This window comes from Photinus pyralis, unplaced genomic scaffold (genome assembly GCF_008802855.1).
Source record: "Photinus pyralis isolate 1611_PpyrPB1 unplaced genomic scaffold, Ppyr1.3 Ppyr1.4_LG6, whole genome shotgun sequence".
Taxonomy (NCBI): Eukaryota; Metazoa; Arthropoda; class Insecta; order Coleoptera; family Lampyridae; genus Photinus; species Photinus pyralis.
Window position 1 is genome coordinate 43,846,419 of NW_022170663.1, and position 21,072 is coordinate 43,867,490.

The 21,072-nt window shown below is 38.9% G+C and overlaps 3 protein-coding genes across 3 annotated transcripts; 1 reads left to right on the forward strand and 2 right to left on the reverse strand.

Moving 5' to 3' along the window:
* Nucleotides 1–3,351: 3,351 nt before the first annotated feature.
* On the reverse strand, nt 3,352–6,024 carry LOC116173920 (flotillin-1-like). The gene is made up of 6 exons (XM_031491660.1): nt 5,856–6,024; nt 5,668–5,743; nt 5,530–5,620; nt 5,219–5,482; nt 3,648–4,427; nt 3,352–3,599 (listed from the first exon to the last, which is right to left on the reverse strand). The coding sequence occupies exons 1-6, from the start codon at nt 5,905–5,907 to the stop codon at nt 3,573–3,575; spliced, it is 1,290 nt and encodes a 429-aa protein (XP_031347520.1). The 5' UTR covers nt 5,908–6,024; the 3' UTR covers nt 3,352–3,572.
* A 7,024-nt stretch (nt 6,025–13,048) lies between these two features.
* LOC116173921 (flotillin-1) lies at nt 13,049–15,048 on the forward strand. Its single transcript, XM_031491662.1, has 7 exons — nt 13,049–13,218; nt 13,267–13,342; nt 13,391–13,481; nt 13,531–13,794; nt 13,857–13,865; nt 13,918–14,697; nt 14,745–15,048. Exons 1-7 carry the CDS (start codon nt 13,167–13,169, stop codon nt 14,760–14,762), a joined length of 1,290 nt encoding a protein of 429 aa, XP_031347522.1. The 5' UTR covers nt 13,049–13,166; the 3' UTR covers nt 14,763–15,048.
* A 2,951-nt stretch (nt 15,049–17,999) lies between these two features.
* LOC116173809 (sulfhydryl oxidase 2) lies at nt 18,000–20,563 on the reverse strand. Its single transcript, XM_031491517.1, has 2 exons — nt 18,331–20,563; nt 18,000–18,262 (listed from the first exon to the last, which is right to left on the reverse strand). Exons 1-2 carry the CDS (start codon nt 20,135–20,137, stop codon nt 18,231–18,233), a joined length of 1,839 nt encoding a protein of 612 aa, XP_031347377.1. The 5' UTR covers nt 20,138–20,563; the 3' UTR covers nt 18,000–18,230.
* Nucleotides 20,564–21,072: the final 509 nt, after the last annotated feature.

Below are 21,072 nucleotides of genomic sequence, written 5' to 3' on the forward strand. Positions count from 1 at the left end.
TTTCTGATGAAGGTTGCAACGTCAACCGAAATATATTAAATTTATCAAAGAATGGTTCTTTAAATTTGGCTTACCACCTTTATGCTTACTGCCCTGGACCAGGACTTTCCCCATCTTAACCACCCAATAATAGAAGGGAGGCTACAGAGTGCAAAGCGAACACAATACAATCAAGAATGAATCGCCAAATTTTATCCAAGCGACTTCTTCCGATTATATTTACCCAATAATAATATACAGTGGGTGTACGATTTTGCGAGGACTTCTAACGCTTCCAGCTGAATACAAATCATAGCTAACGATTTAGACAGTTGAATGAATCCGTCACGCGAAAATTTTCAGAGGCAATTAAGCATGCAGGCACCGAAAGAAGCGCGAAAGCCGAATGTAATAAAATTTGCATAAAACTGGAAATCGGAATTAACGCCCGATCGCATAATCAACGCCTTTACTCTTAATCAACCGTGTTAAAGCCATCACCTATGGTTATCAAACAGACGAACGACGCGCATGTCATGGCGGTATAAAGACGCTCTTCAAGCGCCACGGCGCTCACAACCTGCTCGCTTCCAATAAATACCAAACGCTAACCATCACAGTCTTCTCGAGCGTCTTTTCGTTCGCGAAACTCGCAACTTTCAAAGTTTTCAGTGCGCGCCACCAGTTTTGAATACATATATAAGCGATTTTCTCCGTCGAGCTTTTCGAAATTTACGAAAGTCCAGCAAAGGTAAGTGTCGCTTCCTCTATCATATATACCGAGGAACGGAAAAACGAAAATAACTAATTAAATCTCTTGTTACCTAAAAAAATTCCAGAGACACGTAAACGTGAAATTCCAATAACGCAATTATATAATTAGTCTGTCGGCAAACAAATTAGCTTTTAAACGTGCTTGGTTGATTGAGTTTACCGTTCCTTTTGACGGTGAAACCAAGCGCTTTCTGATTGACATACTTCCCAAAAAAAAACTGAATTTACAAAGACAAGACCCAAACCCACTCTTGAAACTAGAATGATCTCATTTTGCTACCTTGGGACGGATGGTAATCATTCCCAAAACAGAAAAAATCTAAATATGTAAATAATTCCCGGAAAGGTTTCGGGGATAATCCTGCATGCAGTCAACTTTGCATACCAAGAGCATATAGCAGGTATACATTTTTTACCGAAAAGGCATTCTGAGGCCAAAGCTGTGCAAATGTGATGTTATAAAAATAGAAACCTTGCCATTGATTTTCTATAATTTGATTAATTGTATTTTCGTGATTGAAACTGAATTTTCTTTTATTTACAAAATTAATGGGTGACGTAGGTGTAATTCAAACATAACACCACTATGTTTTGATAAATGTTAGACCTGCAAATCTTGCATACCTATAGAAACAACCTAAATTTGAAAAAGAAACATCCTTTTTGCTTCAGGCTAGGTTTTCAAATAACTTTTTACACTTGAATTGTGAAGGATGCATATTTATTCAGCCCTCGGTCAACTAGATGAATCTCGCCTCGTCTAAATCAAAAAGTGTGCACAAATTGTGGCTTTTCTTTTCTTTTACATCTTACATTTCGCGAGTTTTGGTTGAAATGAATTTCACGCTTTTTTAAACTTGGACACTAACTATTTAAGGATAGTACATTTTTGGGGGATGATGTCTCTGAAGTTAGTTTATTCATACAACACATGCTTATTATGATTACATTAGAACATTTCCGTTAGTTTTCCACTTCAAATAAGAATGTAGGTACTTAATTTTATCACCAAATAGAAAACTCAACATTATAATTTATTTACCCCGAATCAAACTAAGCGATAAGGCGATTTGTCCACGTCTGTTATCTGGCATAATCATCACAATGTTATTAAAGATAACAAAGGAGCCACTTTTTACACGTGTGTGTACAATGCATTACTACATGCATGGGCGTAGGTACTAAGTTCACCCCAAAAAAATGTCATTGAATAAAAGACATCGTGGAAGCACTTTATTATACCGTTGTGGTACCGTGACAAGTAGTATGGACATTGAATTTATAATTATGATTTCCCAGATCATAGAAAATTAAAATATGTAACCGTTCTCATCGTGAATCTACAATTTTAATGTGGACCAATAATGTTATAATATGCTATAATAATGGTAAAGTAAAAATTTAGGGCTGTTATAGACAATGACGACACTTTGTCCGTCAGTTCTCCAAGTAAAAATTGTACAAGAAACATGAAGCTTATCACTCATGCATGTGAATCAATACCTATGATCGTTTAGATTACAAAATATATCCCACATACAAGGTAAACATTCATCCACAGAAGATTTTCCAAATTAAAAACAAGTATGCTGTAAATAAACCAAATATGACTATTAACTAAATGGATTTTTCTCTAAACGAAACGTTAAACTAGGTAACTGATTTATTTAGTTTTCCATTTTTGAATTTTGCTTTAGTAACGTAAGCTGACAACGGAAGGAAACGGATTGTTAACGTAATAATAATAATAATATTTCTTTATTAAGGGGTAGGAAAAGCTTTGCAGCCATCAATCCCCCCTCTACAAGCTTACATAACAAGTGGCATTCTACACCAAAAAATACAATAATATAGCGATAGAAGAAATCAAAACAAACAATAAAAGAAGAATGAAAGAGTAGTAAAGAATCTATCAAAAATTTGTGACATCATTTCTTCTGCAGTTGCAGGGAGCCTCTGTGGAAGACTCCGTTTCCAACAAATTAGAGATTGCGAAGAAAGTTCAAGGACATGCCAAAACAAGAGCACTTGCTATTTCAGCTCCTAAAGAGGTCAAATCTGGATTACCCACAAGTTGGGATGGAAAACAAAGTAAAATCGTGTGATGTATTGCTATCGTAGTGCGCCGCCCCTTGTTATGTTGGAGTTATCATTAACCACTGCTTCGAAAACAAATTGGGTAAGTTCGTGGATGTGGCGGTTTTACTTGTAGAAATATGAATACCCATATTATTTGAGAAGAATAAGATGTGGTTATCTAACTTCTCCAGCTGTTAGAGAGTCAGTACCACAAGATCTAAGGGCCAATGGGGGTAAAAAGTTTCGCGAATAAGGAAGAATTTAGAAGTGAACGTATTTTTGGACTATGATGGATGGATTTTTGCATGAAATTGGGACCGTTACAACTCTTTCACATTTTCAGTGCCCTTTCTTCCTGCATTTCTGTTTCCTCCCCACTCCTTGGTTTTCCAACAGACACACGTAAAGAATATACCTGTGATCTCCATTTTAAAAAAATCTGCTTTTCTAAAAAGAAATTATAGGAGAATTGCATAATGTGTTGCCTACCCAAATGTGGTTAGGCTTAAAATTAACAAATTAATTGCAAAAAATATATTTTAAAACGTTAACATAAATGAACAATTACCAAAATGATTACAATCTTTTGCGTAAAAATGTAGAAATATGAGTACCCATTATTTGAGAAGAATAAGATCTAAAATACAATGAACACATTCTAAACAACATACTAAAAGGAGCATACTGTAGGTACGTATCTAACACCATAGTCCATAGGAAAAATGAAAGGCAGAAACATCTTAAACAGAGCGGATTGATTGCAAATTCTAAAAAAAAAGATTAAATTTGCAATGAACTAACAAACATAGACTTACTTGTACTAAATCAACTCCGGTCATAGCCTTCACTACTTGTGGAATTCCTGCGACCATGGTTAACACCTCACTGGTTAACTTGGCGGCACCTATTTCTCCCTGCCCAGTAGATACCATAGTGATCTTATTTGCTTGAGAAAGAGGAGCAGACACTTCGGCAACGACTTGCGGTAAAATATCCATAAACATATCCACCATTGCGGCTCGTTTGTACTCCTTCCAGGCTTCGGCCTTCTTAGCCATTTGCTCTGCCTCGGCCTTAGCTTTAGCTTCGATGGCGAACGCCTCCGCCTCCCCCTTCAACCGTAGCGCCTCAGCTTCCGCCTCCGCCTCTAAAACCACGCGCTTACAATTGGCCTCTGCAATTTTTTCCAGACGATATTTTTCGGCTTCCGCCGGACGTCTGATGGTCGACTCCAGCTCTTGAAGACGTCTGGAAGTTTCCTGCTCTTGTATGGCAATTTGCTGCGTGCGCTCCACAACTTTGATCTGCATTTCTTCCTCACGAATGCGCTGCTTTGTCTTGGCGGCCTGTAGGTCGTAGGCCAACTCGGCTGTCGCTCGTTGGGTGTGCACCTCCAAATCGTACGCGGCTTTTTTCAGTTCGTAATCGCGCTTGGCCTTTGCGATAAGCGTGTCGTTATGCAATACGGAAGCCATGCGCTGTTCTTCGGCGAGCGCTTCTTTGATGGTGGCCTCGGCGCGTGCCTCCGCCTCGCCAATTCTGGCGTCGCGTTTTACTTCAGCAGTTCGAGCCATGCCCAAACTGAGTAAATACCCCTATAAAAAGTGAGCAACTATAATAGATTCTTTGAAAACGAATGTATGTTTTTTGAGAAAGTGATAGCAAAATACAATTAAGGCATAAAATGATGTCGGCAAGATGGACTTTTTGGGTTCCAAATAGTACCTCAAGATTCGAAAAATACTTCAACAAGGTTTTTTCGAAAACGGTATGGGATTCGAGTTCTGCTCGTTCTAGAGAGTTTCCGTAATCGAATCTTGTGGTAAACCTTACAGTTAGAAAGTTTGGAGAATATTCCAAATGCCAAATATACATAGTTTGAATTCTGATTGGAGTAACATAGGTATAGCACCTTAATTTTTGTTGGATGATGATGCTTCAGGTTAAAAGAATGCAATCCACCTATCAAGTCCGGAGCACTAGTAGTGGTACAGACGGGCAGACAGAAAACGGTTATGATTATATTTCACGCGTTTCTATAAGAAATAGTTGAGAACGTTTTTGGTGGCATTTTGGAGATCTGGACGGAACTTTTGACGAAGTCTATTGTATTGATTTTTCGCGGAACTATTTTAGTGACTGATCAGAAATTTTAGAATTATATTAATGATATTTTTAGGCGAGTAAAAAAGTTTACTTTTGATGCTGCGTTGGCGTAGGCCGCCCATATTGTCAAAATTGATTTTTTATGACAACCTAATTATCAGAACTCTTTCTAAGATTAATCAAGAACTCGGGGCCTTGATCTCATTGAAAAATTATATAATGTGATGGGCGCGTTTTGATTGTTTTATTTACTTCAGCTCGTACTGAAAGGGGCACTCACCGTATCATCACTGATATCCTTAAGTGTGTACGAAACAACTGTAATACCCATATTAACCAAGTCTGAAGAGGCAACTTCAAAAACCTGTCTACTGAACTTCTTTCTGTCTTTATAAATTTCTTCCACGGTCATCGAGCCCATAATAGCCCTTTGATAGCCTTCGAGCGTAGCCAAAGCAATATGTTGCACCTCCGACTCCTTTTTCCCCAAAAATTGCTCACATGCGGCTAGGAGCATGTCCTTATTTTGCCCCTGGATTTTGACCTATTTTGAAATATGTAAGTACTTCACCGTACAGTGTTGATACATACTTGAGCGACGCCCGAGACTGAAATGGGCACCCCTTGGCTCGTATACACCTTTGGACTATCGATTTGTAGCGTCATTGTATTCAGGGATATTCTGGAAATTATAAAATTATTGTAGGAAAAAGGCGATTGTGTACGTACTTCTGAACTAACTGAACACACGGCCAGACCCAAACGCGACCGCCAGGTACCACATGAGGCCTTCTGTAGCAGCAACCTGCAATTTAAAATTTATAATTTTCGCGCCAGTTATCGCTGCGTGCGCATACTTTTACGCCCAGTTCTGTTATAACGTTAATTTTCTTTAACTATTTTTTATTTTTGCTTACCTGAAACAACGAGAGCTTCGTTGGGGCCGCATGTATAAAATCCCCACCCCATTATTAATTTCTTGCAATGTTTTAATGTTTAAAACAGGAAGATTAACAATTAGTAAAAAAAGCAAGCGTGTAAATCACCTGCTGCTAAGTAAGTTAGACATGCGCACGATTCGTATTTGTATTTTTAGTTCCTTTAATTGATTATAATCATTGAATTTTCACTCAACGTTATAATCAAACTTAGGAATTGCGTTTGACCTCGGTAATAATCGTGTTTGAAAAAATATTAATGAGCACGTTTAGTGTGCCCGTTCCAAATTATTCTGGAAACAATTAATTAATGTAAAATTAAAATTATAAAATTGTTATTGGTCATTATACCGATAAACAATAGTAAAAATAGCCACAATGGACTAACAAAAGTATAAAATCAGTAATTGCTAGGCTTTATTTTAACCAACAGTAACTTCAGTACTGGTACAAAAACAACATTTTTATTTATTTATTGTTCAACTTATATGCAATGCAATCCACCAACGGTCTCCAGAACGATGCAATTCATATTGAAAAGTAAAATACGGTCGATGTGTAAGATGAGTTGCCTATGCACTAGTAAAGGTAAGTACAGACCAGACAACAATCGCCCGCAACAAGTTGATGGATACTCGGCAACCTACGCACATGTTGTGCGACAAAAAATGAAAAGATGTTGTTGTATGTTACTTGCGTGGCTGTCGCTGGGTGTGGACGTTGTTGTCAACATTTATCTACCATATTACTTCACATATTTTCGTTTAAATTGCTTTTTTGTTAGTAATTATTTATTAAGAGGCAGAGTAAAGCGATGCAGGCTTTATAGGGGAGTCGGTGATGTAGTCCATCTGTATGCCTGTGAACTCGATAACTGGCAGACCTTTGGACCGTTGCCACATGTAACAAGCCTACTGAACCTTCATCAAATCCATTGCTTCGTAGGGTCACATGGACGATGCTATGCTCTGCCGTTTTATTAGATCCGAGGTTTCCTCAGACAATAAACCGTCGCCCCATCTTGTCCCAACTACGTTTTGGTTTGGACGCGCAATACTGTTGGCATACTGGATACAAGTTGTCGTGTTCAACAGTTGCCATCATTTTGTTGTCTGGTCTATACTTTACCTTGAAGCTGCTAAGGCCCGGAGCACATGAGCTGCAAAGTAATCGGGGCGCCGAGATTATACTTTCCCTCAAGATAGCCAGAAATACTTTGAGACTAATAGGGCAATGCACATGGAACGCTAATACCTATACATATATGGGATGCCCTGCCTCACAATCTCGGCGCCCCGATTACTTTGCAGCTCATGTGCAAAACCGTGATCTTACAGAATGCATTGTCGCGAAAGTTACTGTACTTACGAAGGGGTGGAACGTGGATTTACGCGTATACGGTGTCAAAAAAACAGAGACGGAAATTTATCGAAATCGACGAATACAAGAATTTTTATGAAGCAATTGCCACTAAAATCCGCTTTCAAAATATTGCAAATTAACTCCAAGTGTAGGTACCGGTTCATAGAAATTTGTGTGCACTAATTTGGTACTCATAGTCGTATTTATAATTACAATGTCATTATACCTATACGTACCAGTCCACGTTCACCTAAGGCACAGATATACATATATCTGTGCCTAAGGTGTTAAAACCTATTGAGTAACATAACTGTTGAGATGATTCTGATGATTCTTTTCCACCACTCTCTATCCTCTGCTCATCTCTTTACTCCTTCATATTCTTATTCACCTTCCTTCAGGTCGTCAACCAAGTTCCCTCGATTACTTCCTTCGTTTTATGATCTTTAACATACTTTTCTTTTCTCTCTAATACTTGCTCATCTTATCCGTCCGAATGACATTCTTCTCCTCTTTTTCACTCACAGCAAATGCAATCGTGTCATCCACAAATCGTATACTAACAATCCCCTTTCCTCCGATGTTAATATCATATTTTCCTCTGTTCAGTGCTCCGACATATTTTCGTCTTGTCTTCTACATATAAATTAAACAGAATTGGTGATAAACACTATCCCTGTCTAACTCCTTCCCCGTCTTTTTGCAGCTAACCATGGTTTCTGCTTTTGTTTCGTATTAGTCGCCCTGTTTGTATATCCCACAGTTTCTCCCAGTTTACCCAATCGAATACCTTTAGAATGCCAACAAAACTTGCACAGGCGGTCTTTCCTTTTTCCAAATATCTTTACTCGATCGTTCTTGCCTCCCCATTGCGTCGCTCGTGCCCATTCCTCTTTTGAAACCAAACTGTTTCTGCCCAATATTCTCCTCCATAACTTGTGTCACTATGTTCTGAACTTTTTTTTGTATCTTGTTTTTTAGGGAGAGCCAGAGCAGAGAAAGTCCTCTGGCCTTATCCGTTTCTTTTCTTAGTAGTTAGTTCAGTGTTAAGTTTTTTGTACAAACTGTTTCCTTAGTCTGTCCTTCAATGTTTAGCTTTCGTCCGTACCTTCACCTAATTTATCATTTTGGTTGTTATCCAAGATTTCTTTATTCTTGGCTAAAACCGATGCTCTGTTTGTTATTCCATCTTCCTTTATCATCTCCCAATGTTTCCCCACGTGTTCTTACTTCTTCTTTTTTTAACCATACATTCCACTCCATTTTTATCTCCAATTCTTCACTATAATAGCAGGCCTTTTTCTACTCCACATCCACTGACACCAGTAAAGTCCAAATGGATTCTTTTCACCTTGAAGTAGGATTCATTCCACATCCCGAATCTAATTCTATTCCACCCTTTCTTCTAAGATGCAAACTTCATATATTTCTCCTCCCGAAAATTCGATTGAGAAGATTTTTTTTACAATTTACAAATTTCCCGGTATAGGAAATTTTATACGTGTACCGCTTCATAATGAAAAAGAACAGAACTAATCAGTAATACGCAAGAAAATAAAGCGTGTTAAGATCAGAAACGAGTGTTCATGTAGATAAGAGTCGAAACGCTACAGTGTTTCCACTTGCCACTTCTAAAAGCGGTCGTGACGGAGCATCAGGGTATACAAACGTAAAAAAATATAACTCGAATCGGTGTTTCCTTGGGTCCATTTTGAGTATAGGATTCGGCAAGTAGGTACATAAGAGTGGGGGAGAGGAATTTTTCGCCAAACCTTCTGGGCAAAACTACGTAACGTAAGCGGAACACGAAATTCTTCGCCTAGCTTCCAAGGCTAGTCATGTGAATTGTATGCGCCATTTTTGAGATCGCCTGAAGATTCAATTTTCAATTGAAAGTTTGAGCCGAAAGCCATATAACTTCAGAATATTAAAAATCGTTAGCCACGCAACCGGAAAATTGTACTGTAATTTTTTGACGAAATTATGGGTGCTTAATGACTTTAAGTGTACAAAATCCCCCAAAAACGGTCGATATTTAAATTCAATTAATTTACATTATTGATGACTTGAAATATTCTCCTATTGGCAGCTGATTTTCTCCTAGCAGCGAATTGAAAAATTGGATGGTGGAATGCCTTTTTTTATAATACCAGCATACCTTTTGTATCGTCAAGTGAAAAATATTTGGTTACGCGTTGAAGATGAATCTCGCAAGATGATTGACGAATTTGAATTCGGCACAAACGTGCTTCAGGTTTCTCGCCATTTATTAGTTCCACTTTAGTTTACTTATGAGAAAAATTACCAATGTTCTGCAATATGGAAACGTCCAAAATTTCCTTTATAACTTAGGGCTTTGAGAGCCAACAAAAGTACGCATTAATTGTCTTTAACTTTTTTACCTCGTATAAGCAAATTAGGTGCACAACTTTGATTAATAAACTTGTTCTTAAATGTTACTTGCCACTCCAAATATAACACAATGGCCCGTATGAATAAAAGTAAGCCTGTCCTTCTGCTTAGAAGCGCTGCTAAGTCGCCCAGTGCGAAGGAGCACTTACGAGTATTTACTTTGAATTTTGCAAGTATAAGCATTTGCTTACTTTTATTCATACGGGCCAATGAATCGTTTTGCACCTTGGACCACAACGCTTTTTTAGAACCGGCAACACTGTAACGATTCGACTCTTACCCGCTTGAACACTCGCCGTTATCTTAAAGCGCTTTATTTTCTAAAATACTAGTTCTGTGCTATTTCCTTATGAAGCGGTACACGTATAAAATTTTCTATACCGGCAACTTTTGTAAAATCAAAAAATCTTTGAAGCCTAAACCGACCACCTGTTACTTAATTTATACCAGTCCTTAAATAGATTGGCTTATAACAGATAATTCTTATTTATCACTCACTTATTGTACCCAAATTTATAACATGTAGATTTACAATACATGAGTGGAAAACGAAAACGAAACACAATGGCCCATATGAATAAAAGGAAGCATAATACTGCAAAATTCAAAGTAAATACTTGTAAGTGCCCCTTCACACTGGGCTGCTCAGCAGCGCTGCACTGGGTTCCGTTGCTATATGCATATGCTCCCTTATGGCCGGTAACTAATCTCTATGGACTTGATAGCGCATCGATAGCGGCTGGTGGCGGCCCGATGTCTCTCTGGAGTTCTAGAATATTCGCTATAAGGAAAACTATATCGTTTGTGGTACTTTAAAGAAAGATCTCTTCGAAATGAATGGATTTCCATGTCTTTCATCATTTCCATTTTCGTTCAACTTTCCTATAGGCACAGATATCCGTTCTTTACGTATATCTGTCTATAGGTATCTTCTTATTTGTTAGTGTTGAATGGAGGAATCGTCATTGATTGAAAATTATATAAAAGTTAAGTCGCGCATATGCAAAATACTTTCATAAGAGCTACAGAGTTTTGAAGTCTTCTTCTTCTGCTCGCTCTCTTTTCGTCACCTGAACATATAATTTGAACTAGAAATTCAAAAGTAAAATTTTCCTTCATTGGGATCTTTTCAATATTCATATTTCTCAATCCATTCTTAAAATCCCAATACTTTTTCAACGAAAATTTTATTTTTGGATTTCTAGTTCAAATTCTATCTTCTGATGTTGACGAAAATTGTTGTTTTTTTTAAACCTTAACTCTCACTAGCTCAGGTGAATCATACATAAGTTGCAATTTGAATTTGACTAACTACACAGGATGCCCCACGACGAATATCGGCTATGCATATCTCGAAAAACGGACCTTGAAATATTGTAAAACTTTGACAATATTTTAATTTCGATTAGAGGAATTCCGCTAACATATTTTCGAGTTGGTGACACTTCTGGTTATACCGGAAGTTGAAGCACACTTGCCTATTTTAAATATAACACCCTATATATTATTTTATATTTTACCATATGTTATGATTCTACGTAAGATTTTATAATACGTTTCATGTAGGTATATTATCTAAATTTAGCCGTTTTTGACATATTTTAGTTTTTCTGTGAAAAATGCGATTTCAGCGGCGATACTTGAAATGTCATTGGATGCAATAGCATTTTCAAACTGAACTTGATCACGTTTTAGTCAATCACAAGAGTGCGGCGGCTTTTCTGCTTTATTGCCAGAGTGTCTTTTGTATGATTTCTCAGCTCCTCTTTTTCATTACCTGGCGAATTGAACATTTTCGCTATCGCCCCTGACTTTCGCTGCCTATTTCAGTGCTGCCTCACGACTAAATCATCGAATTTAGCTATTTAATAAATATACCATTTATTATGTTATTATATTATTTTACCAAGTGGCGTTTATAGGTACTACTAGGGAATGCAATCCCGCAGCAAAATCTCAATCCCGGTATTTCCGGGATCATTAGATGCTAATCCCGCGGGATCCCGCAAAATTTTAAATAAGTACTAAGCAATTTTGTGCGGTTAACATCTGTATTAAAATAAATCAATAATTATCACAAATTCAAAAAATAGTACCTTCATCCTAACTTAGAACTCAAAAAAACCTCACCTGTAATTTGCAAAGCACAAAAAAGGTGAACTTCTATTCCCACCTTGGTCGACAAATTCCTCAGTCCCGCAATTCCCGCGGGATCCCGCTCCGTTTATGTGCGGTATTAATCCCGCAAAAATGCTGCGGGATCCCGCGATCCCGGTATTGCATTCCCTAGTTTCTAGTCTATAACTTTTGATTGAGAAGTCTGATCGAAAAAGTACGAATTGTTTTGGATTCTACGCACCAAAATTAATAAGAAAAAGTGTTTTCCCGAGAAATTTTGGTGCAGTCGATTTTTGGTAAAAAAGGAAGGTTATACACTGCCTTTTTTTGAGCCCCGAAAAAAAAATTGTCTCAGATCGACCCGGAAAAAAAATTTTCTTATAGAATGTGGCCTGTAGAATCCATAATTTCAAACAGTTCCAAGATTGGGCTACTAGTTCAAAAGTTACAGCCCTTTGAATTTTCTTTCGAAATTGGTTTCTAGTCTATAACTTTTGATTGAGAAGTCTGATCGAAAAAGTACGAATTGTTTTGGATTCTACGCACCAAATTAATAAGAAAAAGTGTTTTCCCGAGAAATTTTGGTGTAGTCGATTTTTGGTAAAAAAGGAAGGTTATACACTGCCTTTTTTTGAGCCCCGAAAAAAAAATTGTCTCAGATCGACCCGGAAAAAAAATTTCTTATAGAATGTGGGCTGTAGAATCCACAATTTCAAACAGTTCCAAGATTGGGCTACTAGTTCAAAAGTTACAGCCCTTTGAATTTTTTTTCGAAATTGGTCTACAGAGAATATTCTAAAATAAATTATACTTTTGGCCATATCCTTCATAACGTCGACAGTTTGTTACCTACCTACAGTAACTTCGGTATTTCTTTACTTGTAATCACATAAAATAATTTTGCAAGTATAATGTCCTTCTTTTGCTGTTAGCATTTAAGCAATTTATATAGCATATTTAAGCGAAAACGGAAAAATAGCATGAATAAAATAACAGAACGTGTACTTAATTAATTATTCATATAACCGAATATTTGTTGTGGTATATTTATAATGTTTTGAGGTCAAAGAAAAGTTCTGAGTTCATTAGTTCGTCCACACAATAAGGGATGCTCTACATTCCACCTATACAGCCAACTATTATCCCAATTAGATTATTCATGGAATATGACCCCAATAGAAAACCTCTTGTATAAATATCGGCGTCCGAAAGACTGTATCTCAAAATTAATCAATTGTTGAATGTATAAAGGGCGCTTGCGTCAACACCCTCTTTTACAGTAGAGCGTTTCCCGACGTCGTCGCCTTTACGTTAGTTTTGTAGTAAAAGTATTGTAGTCATATTTTTATAAATTTACACGCTTTGTAAATACAAACATTGAAGGAAAGTTGCTTGAAAATGACTTGGGGATTTGTCACGTGTGGTCCAAATGAAGCATTAGTCATCTCGGGTAAGCGATGCCAAGGGTTGTAATTTTACGGTAAACGACTAACTCTAGGTTGCTGCTACGGCAAACCGCATCTCGTTCCAGGAGGAAGGGCTTTCATCTGGCCCATTATTCAAAGCATTCAAAGGTTTGTAATTCGACCCTTATCGCTCGGTACATTACCTACATCTTTTAGAATTTCGCTAAACACCATGACTTTACAAGTGGATAGTCCCACAGTGTATACAAGCCAAGGAGTGCCAATATCAGTAACAGGAATCGCACAGGTATGTAACTGAGGGGCGGTACGGGCGTAGATTAATTAAAGTGCCACAGGTGAAAATACAGGGGCAAAACGAGGAAATGCTTTTGGCTGCGTGCGAACAATTCTTGGGGAAAAAGGAAATTGAGATACAGCACATTGCTTTGGTAACGCTAGAGGGCCACCAACGGGCGATTATGGGATCCATGACCGTCGAGGAAATCTACAAGGACCGGAAGAAGTTCAGCAAGCAAGTTTTTGAAGTTGCGTCCTCCGATTTGGTTAACATGGGAATTACTGTAGTCTCTTACACCTTGAAGGATATCAGAGACGAGGAGGTGAGCGTTTTATACAATTTACTTTCGAGCATTGACAATTGTTTTCTTTTCTTGCATTAAAGGGTGCTAAGGTATGTGTACAAACTTTAGAATGCGCTATTGTGTTTATTTACTATGTATTAGGGTTACTTAAAAAGTTTGGGTATGGCTAGAACTGCGGAGGTGAAGCGAGACGCGCGTATTGGTGAAGCAGAGGCGCGCGCTGAGGCACAAATTAAAGAAGCGATAGCGGAAGAGCAGCGGATGGCTTCCGTTTTTCTAAACGACACGCAGGTAGCAAAGTCTCGGCGAGATTTCGAATTGAAAAAAGCCGCCTACGATGTTGAAGTGCAAACGAAAAAGGCCGAGGCGGAATTGGCGTACGATCTCCAGGCTGCCAAGACTAAGCAGAGGATCAAAGAGGAGCAAATGCAAATCAAGGTGGTAGAGCGCACGCAAGAAATCGCCGTACAGCAGCAGGAGATTGCAAGACGCGAGCGAGAACTGGAGGCTACCGTACGTCGACCGGCGGAAGCGGAAAGATTTCGCCTGGAGAAGTTGGCCGAAGCCAATCATAATAGGATTATCTTGGAGGCGGAGGCGGAAGCCGAGGCGGTTCGATTAAAAGGGGAGGCCGAAGCTTTTGCGATAGCTGCAAAGGCGAAAGCTGAAGCCGAGCAGATGGCCAAAAAGGCCGAGGCTTGGAAGGAGTATCGGGAGGCGGCGATGATTGATATGTTTTTGGATGTGTTACCGAAGGTGGCCGCAGAGGTCGCAGCACCTCTTTCGCAGGCGAAGAAAATCACCATGGTTTCTAGTGGTCACGGTGAAATAGGCGCCGCGAAACTAACATCGGAAGTATTGAGTATCGTCACAAAAGTGCCGGATCTAGTAAAAACTATGACCGGCGTTGACATCGTTAAGGTAATCGAGGACATCATTACACAATTTCACTAATGATCTTTTTTCAGTCCGTTCACGCTATCTAAAACGACCATAATGCTTTTCCATTGATCTACGCGGTGTGTCTCTGTAATAATTAATATCCTAGCTTTGTATTAATGTAACTGTCCTCCTTTATGACGTTCAATGATCCAGTTAGAGATACCTGCCCTTAAAGATGGTATCGTTTGTTGCACATGAAATTAGATTATATATTGTATAACATCCAATGGTAAATATCTAGCCTTAAAGTATACTTAAGTATACCTTAATTATATTTTCTATGGAAATGTTGATGAATAACCTTAACAGAAATATATGGTTTCTAACGCCGACCATTTTTCTATAACGTAATATTTCGGATACCTATTTGATTATTGATTTTCAATTAGTCCATTAAAAAGGGTTGCTTGGAAACAAATAGCTAGGACTGAGACTGATGTTTTATGTCAACATATTTGGCCATAGTTGCAGAGACACTAGCAGACCCCGCGAACTTCGTACCGCCTTTGGGAAATGTTTCTTTTTTGGGTGGAACATAGGCTTTGTTCCGGCGGCGCACGTTGCGCCGCCTCACCTCGCATACTCAGCGAACTAATCACCTACTAGCGGTACCTATGAAATATACTTCACGACCTATTCTGATACCTATCAAATATTTTAAAAAATTCCATAAAAATCGGTTCAGCCGGTTCGGAGGAGGGCGATCACTAACATAAAAACACCTAGGTAATCATACCAGTTTGTATTATACTATGATACCAGAAATTAAAATTTTTAAATTTATTACAGATTATATAAAGCGCAGGCAAATACAAGAAGGAATAGGTGGAAATATCGTGAAAACTTTAAAATATTTAACTAAAATTACTCTAATTATAATAATAAAGGAGATGCAAATCGTAGAAAAAGTTATAATATATACAAAAAACATTTTATTATTCCTATATGGTTCTACAGACTAAATATCAAAAGAAATAAATTAAACAAATATAGGAAACGAGCTCCTGGGTATGGCTATAGCATGTGCGAAACCAAATTTTAAACCTGATGTTAAATTTTCTTTTATTCAAAGTGATTATGTACCAAATTTCATTTAAATCCCCCTATAAATCAGAAAGTTATCACTGCGTATGCGCAAAACCAAATTGGCGTTAAATTTACTTTTATTCCAAGTGGCTAAGTATCAAATTTTATTTAAATCCCTCCATAAATAAGAAAGTTGGCACTGCGCATGCGCAAAACCAAATTTTGAAACTGACGTTAAATTTGCTTTTATTCCAAGTGGTTATGTACCAAATTTCATTTAAATCCTTCTATAAATCAGAAAGTTGGCACTGCGCATGCGCAAAACGAAATTTTGAAACTGGCGTAAAATTTGGTTTTATTCCAAGTGCCTATGTATCAAATTTTATTTAATTGCCTCCATAAATAAGGAAGTTGGCACTGCGCATGCGCAAAACCAAATTTTGAAACTGGGGTTAAATTTACTTTTATTCCAAGTGGCTATGTATCCAATTTCATTTAAATACCTTCATAAATAAGAAAGTTTGCAATTCGGTCTGTAAATGGTCGAGATGCGCAAAGGGCACTGTGAATGCTGATCGATTAGGTTCAACTTTTGGAATTGTTTTATATGGCTAAAGCTATGCTATATTGAATTTCATGCAATTCGGTTCATAACTAACAGAGATGTCAAAAGGGCCTACTTTATTTTTTGGGCTACATTGCCAATTCACGAACTCCGATCTACAAATTTGATAAAGAAACCACCTGCAAAATTTCATCGTAATCGGTTCATTCGTTTATGAGTTATCGTGCTAACGGACGGACGGACAGACACAACAAAATTATAAAGTCGCTAGGAGCTCGTTAATAAATCGGTCTGTGGTTGGTACCATTGAATTTCTATCGTCGAGTCCTTTCATTGAAGTACCATGAATGTTAAAAGTTCTCCCCCCCTAACTCCGCCATTTTGATAAGAGGTAAAGAAGAAGAGCGGTAGTTGGTAGAACACAGTTGCTTTCGTTGATACTTTTAGTTAGAATACCATGAAAAATAAAATCAATTTCTAACAAACCCCCTCACCCATTTTGAAAAGGAGTCGCGAAAGATAACTATAGTTTATATAAACCTACATTAGAATACCAAAATGTTTTTAAGTGTTATCCCCCCCCCTTCAAATATTTTATTGGGCACAACCAGAATCATACGTATGAAATATTTGAGGCAAATTGGTTGTCGCATGTCAAATTATGCAAGTTTTAGTTCCAGCGGCTTAGGAAATAATTTATGGAGGAGCCGCCCCCCTTTAAGACAACACAATTTGAAGGCCGTCTGGTAGGCTACCTATTGCAAAAAATTTCATGCCTCTAGCACAATTCAATACAATATTTTATGTATATTTTAATCTAAAAAGATAGCATATTAAATTCTCTTTTCCAAAATGTAATTAAACAAATTCAAAAAATTACTATTAATTAAATTTTAAAAAAATTAAAAAAATTCAAGAATTGTTTTGTATTGAATTATTTTTTTTTACTTTTTTTACATCTTTTTTCAAATGTTTGAATCTCTTGAATTTTGAAATGCCTTGAATTTGAAAATGAGATTAGGTACGAAAACTTTTTTATCTGACCCTTGTTTTAAAAACGTCAATTATTATATAATGATTAAAGAAACATTTGTAATAAACATTTTTCTGGCGCTATGGCAATGGGCCGCAGGAGTTTAGGATGCAGACATTAGGACGCGGACATTAGACCGCAAGACAGTAGACCGCAGACATTAGGCCGCGGACATTAGGACGCAGGCATAACCGCAGACATTAGGCCGCGGACATTAGGACGCAGGCATAAGGACGCAGACACTGGGACGCGGACATTAGGACGCAGACTGGTCCCTCCCGAGTCCGGAGACGGAACGTCGCGCGCGCCGCTCTGCGTCTTCCCCTCCCTTCGCGACACTAACGCGGACCCCTCCTGAAACTCGAAAAAGAAGGGGGGGCCGTAACCCAAACGCGTCGCCACTCGACGGGAGGCCGGGCCGTGGGCCCCCGGCCGCTCGCGATTTTCGAGAAAAACGCGAATTTGATGGCTCCTTGCTTTATTTTAAGTACAAGGGATGAAACTACGTACCTGCGTCCTAATGCTAATGTCCGCGCCCCAATGTCTGCATACTTTTGCATATTTTGATGCATATTTATTGCTGATGCTGCTAATTCACATGAAATATGGAAAATATATCACTGGACGAATTGGAATGCGTAAAAAAAGAAAAATATGTAAAAATAAATAATAATATATTTATACAATATTTACAAAAAATCCAAACACCTAAAATAAGTTGGCTTATGATTCAGTCTTAATCCTAGTTTCAACGCTACGTGTCATGTGATGTCTAGTTTTCTAGTCTTACAAATTGAAACCTTACCCCCGGAAGACCGCCCTTAGGAGCAAATAATTGAAACGCGCCGTCGTCACTGTCTCTTTCTCTCTCAAACCTTTCCCAGGAGGTCATGCACGTACATCTTTTTCTTGTAACCCCGCTTTAAAAACAGACGGATTAGTAAACATAATAAAAAGAAACAAACCACGTAAAGTATGAAACACGTACTGGGATCCACGTTTTTCAGAAAGAACGTCGTCGAATCGTTAGTGGAAGATCCTTCCAAGCCCAAATGCAGAATTCTGGTATCCGATCCGATGTAGCGGACGTTAATGCTGCTGTAGACTTGCTTCATGTATCCGACGACGTCTTGCAAATTCCAGGTGTTGTTCGTCCTACACGCCGGGCACCGTCCTGGAAGAGGGAATTGTACCTTGGGAAACTCCGGATCTTCGGTCGTATCGCCCGCCAGACGCTTGTTAACTTCGTTATGGGCCATCCACAGCCACAAAATGGAGGTGTCAAGGGAACTCACGCCTTTCATGTCTTTTTTTAGGGCCATCTCCTGAAAGTGGCGACTGCACTCGCTGCACCCAAAGAAGTTCTTTATGTACCCGTGCATCGCGTCCAAAACCTCTCGCGGATGATGCTCCGAGTTATCCCAGTTGTGTTCGGCGGCACTTACGGTGAGATAATGGAATAACTTCCACAATCCGCACGGGTATCCGCGGTAATTCTTCGCACTCCCTTGACAACCCAACCACTGGGCGGGAGAAGAGAAGACCCGGCGATCTTCGGGTTCGGCGTCGCGAAGCCACGCGCTGACATCCGAACCTTGGAGAACCTCGCCGGCCTCCAATATCTTGCGTTTTAATTCGTGCAGAAACTGTTTTCCGGCAATTCCGAACGGGAAATACTTTGCCAGAATCGAGACGTAATCCACCAAGGCTGTGAGGCGCTCGCCCGAGATGGTCTTCACGGAACCCACTTCAAGCTTGAACGAGTATCTGAGAGCCGTCTCTAGGTCGGCTTGAAACACTACGTCCCCCATTTGCTTTATTCTTTGTCTGAGATTCTCCTTTTCGCGCGCCTCCATCAATTCGGACATATCGGGTACTTTGGCGTTGATCCACTTTCCGGTAAAAAGCTCACCCTTGAGAGTTACGTTAGGGATGGAAATGTGCATGGAAGACAGATACTCTTTGATGGTATTTCGCGCGATGTCTGTCGACGGTAACGCCTCTTGCAGTACTTTTACGTTATTTTTCTCGTCTACAATGAGAAGAGCTGGTAGAAGCTTGACTCCAGTCGCTGCGAGCAGTTCCGAATTGTTTCCGGCGCTTTTCACTATGACATTGGGAACGTGTCGCAAGTCCATGGCGAGTTCTGCTCCTATAACGGAATGTGCAGTATCAATTATCACAAATGCGTACTTGGTTTGTCTTGGAACGGAGTGGCGAAGACTGCTAACGTCGCGCGCGGAAATTGGAAGAAGAGAAGGAAATTGCGTACCCCTCCGCTCGGTTTGCTCTTGAATTATGCGCTGTATCAAGTGTCTTTTTTGGCTGTAAACGTCGTCGCCCTTCTCCACTTCCACCCCTATATTTTGCGCTCCCTCCTTGTAATTTTCGTGAAAGTACCGCAGAGTCGGATAGGCCATAATTTCGAAATCTCGGCACAGTTGCGAGTTATCTTCGTCGTTGCAGTCGATGGCCGCAATAACGACGACATCCTTCCACTGTTTCAGACTGGCCGCGAGAGCTTTCCACGAGGGTGCAAATCGCTGACAGTGACCACACCAACTGTTGTAAAATTCGACGAGAGAAGAGTGCGACGCATTGTAAATTTCGTTTTTAAAATTAAACGCGGTTAAAATTGTCACTTCGTCTTCCGTCGAGTACAATCCTTGACCTTCGATCAGATGTTTGTATTTTTTCAAATCCTTATTGGTTAGCGTCGCGTTTTCTGAAAGATCAATACCGTTTGTTAGAATTACTACCAACGAGGATATCCACAGTATATTCCCGCTTAACATTTTGTATGTACGTCACTCAACTTCACACCGACAACAAATAACAAAACAAAATCAACAGATGAGATGTAAGGTTAGTTTCCCCATTTATACGGTACGCGACCATATGGTGAACCAATTCGTTTTATCACTAACGTGTATATTGAATAAATTTCCTTCGATAAACCTTCATGCGGGGCAACATGTTATCAAGTAATTATTAACCGTAATCGCTCTGGAAAAGCAACGTCCCTACTGCCATGATTTCATCACTCCACTATCCTTCTCTTGCACGCACAAACCGCAGATACGACACGTGTCCCGCGGTTCGCGAGCGTTTGAAAATGCGCGGGTACCGTTAGCTTTTGCGAAAGTATATTCCGCCTACAATTTAGGTATAATTAAAGTTTAATTAAAAAATGAGGTAGACGTGACCTTGTCACACTGAAAGGCATAGTTAACTGTACGCAAATCGAGGACAAAGAAACTGAATAAATCTGACCCAATTAAAGGTTATAATAAGATACCTAATATCATTGTTTATTGCATATTCGCTGATAACAATGTCCCGAAGATATTGACTGGAAGGTCAAGGATGAAAAGGCAACAGAAAAACAACTATAGAGAGGTTCCTACAAGTACGGGCGAAAAGGGCAGCCCTTCAAGCATTTTGAACCTATGAATGGAACATAATTCAACGATAATTGTTTATTCATACGAATAGCAGTTTTTGGCTGATCTTTTACCCAAAATCGTCGTGAAACTTTCATTTTAATGCCTTCTTTATGTGAGGAAATTTTGGGCAGACCCGACTACTTTTCCTGCCGCCTGTCACTTTCCAGCCGCACCTGTCACATTACTCCTGTCATCACTGACAGATTGACATTAATCAAAAGTTCTATATGCAAATTGAAATTTTATATTAAAAAATACGATTTTCGGTCAAATTTAATACAGAA

Excerpts from the sequence above, each read along its gene's own strand:
- LOC116173809 (XM_031491517.1), bottom strand. The coding sequence starts at position 20,137 with ATGTTAAGCGGGAATATACTGTGGATATCCTCGTTGGTAGTAATTCTA. Across the intron at positions 18,263-18,330 it reads TCTGAAAAACGTGGATCCCA|CGGGGTTACAAGAAAAAGAT; the intron begins GTACGTGTTTCA and ends CTGTTTTTAAAG.
- LOC116173921 (XM_031491662.1), top strand. The coding sequence starts at position 13,167 with ATGACTTGGGGATTTGTCACGTGTGGTCCAAATGAAGCATTAGTCATC. Across the intron at positions 13,219-13,266 it reads TGAAGCATTAGTCATCTCGG|GTTGCTGCTACGGCAAACCG; the intron begins GTAAGCGATGCC and ends GACTAACTCTAG. Across the intron at positions 13,482-13,530 it reads CAGTAACAGGAATCGCACAG|GTGAAAATACAGGGGCAAAA; the intron begins GTATGTAACTGA and ends AAAGTGCCACAG.
- LOC116173920 (XM_031491660.1), bottom strand. The coding sequence starts at position 5,907 with ATGGGGTGGGGATTTTATACATGCGGCCCCAACGAAGCTCTCGTTGTT. Across the intron at positions 5,483-5,529 it reads CAGTCTCGGGCGTCGCTCAA|GTCAAAATCCAGGGGCAAAA; the intron begins GTATGTATCAAC and ends ATTTCAAAATAG. Across the intron at positions 4,428-5,218 it reads AGGATATCAGTGATGATACG|GGGTATTTACTCAGTTTGGG; the intron begins GTGAGTGCCCCT and ends CACTTTTTATAG.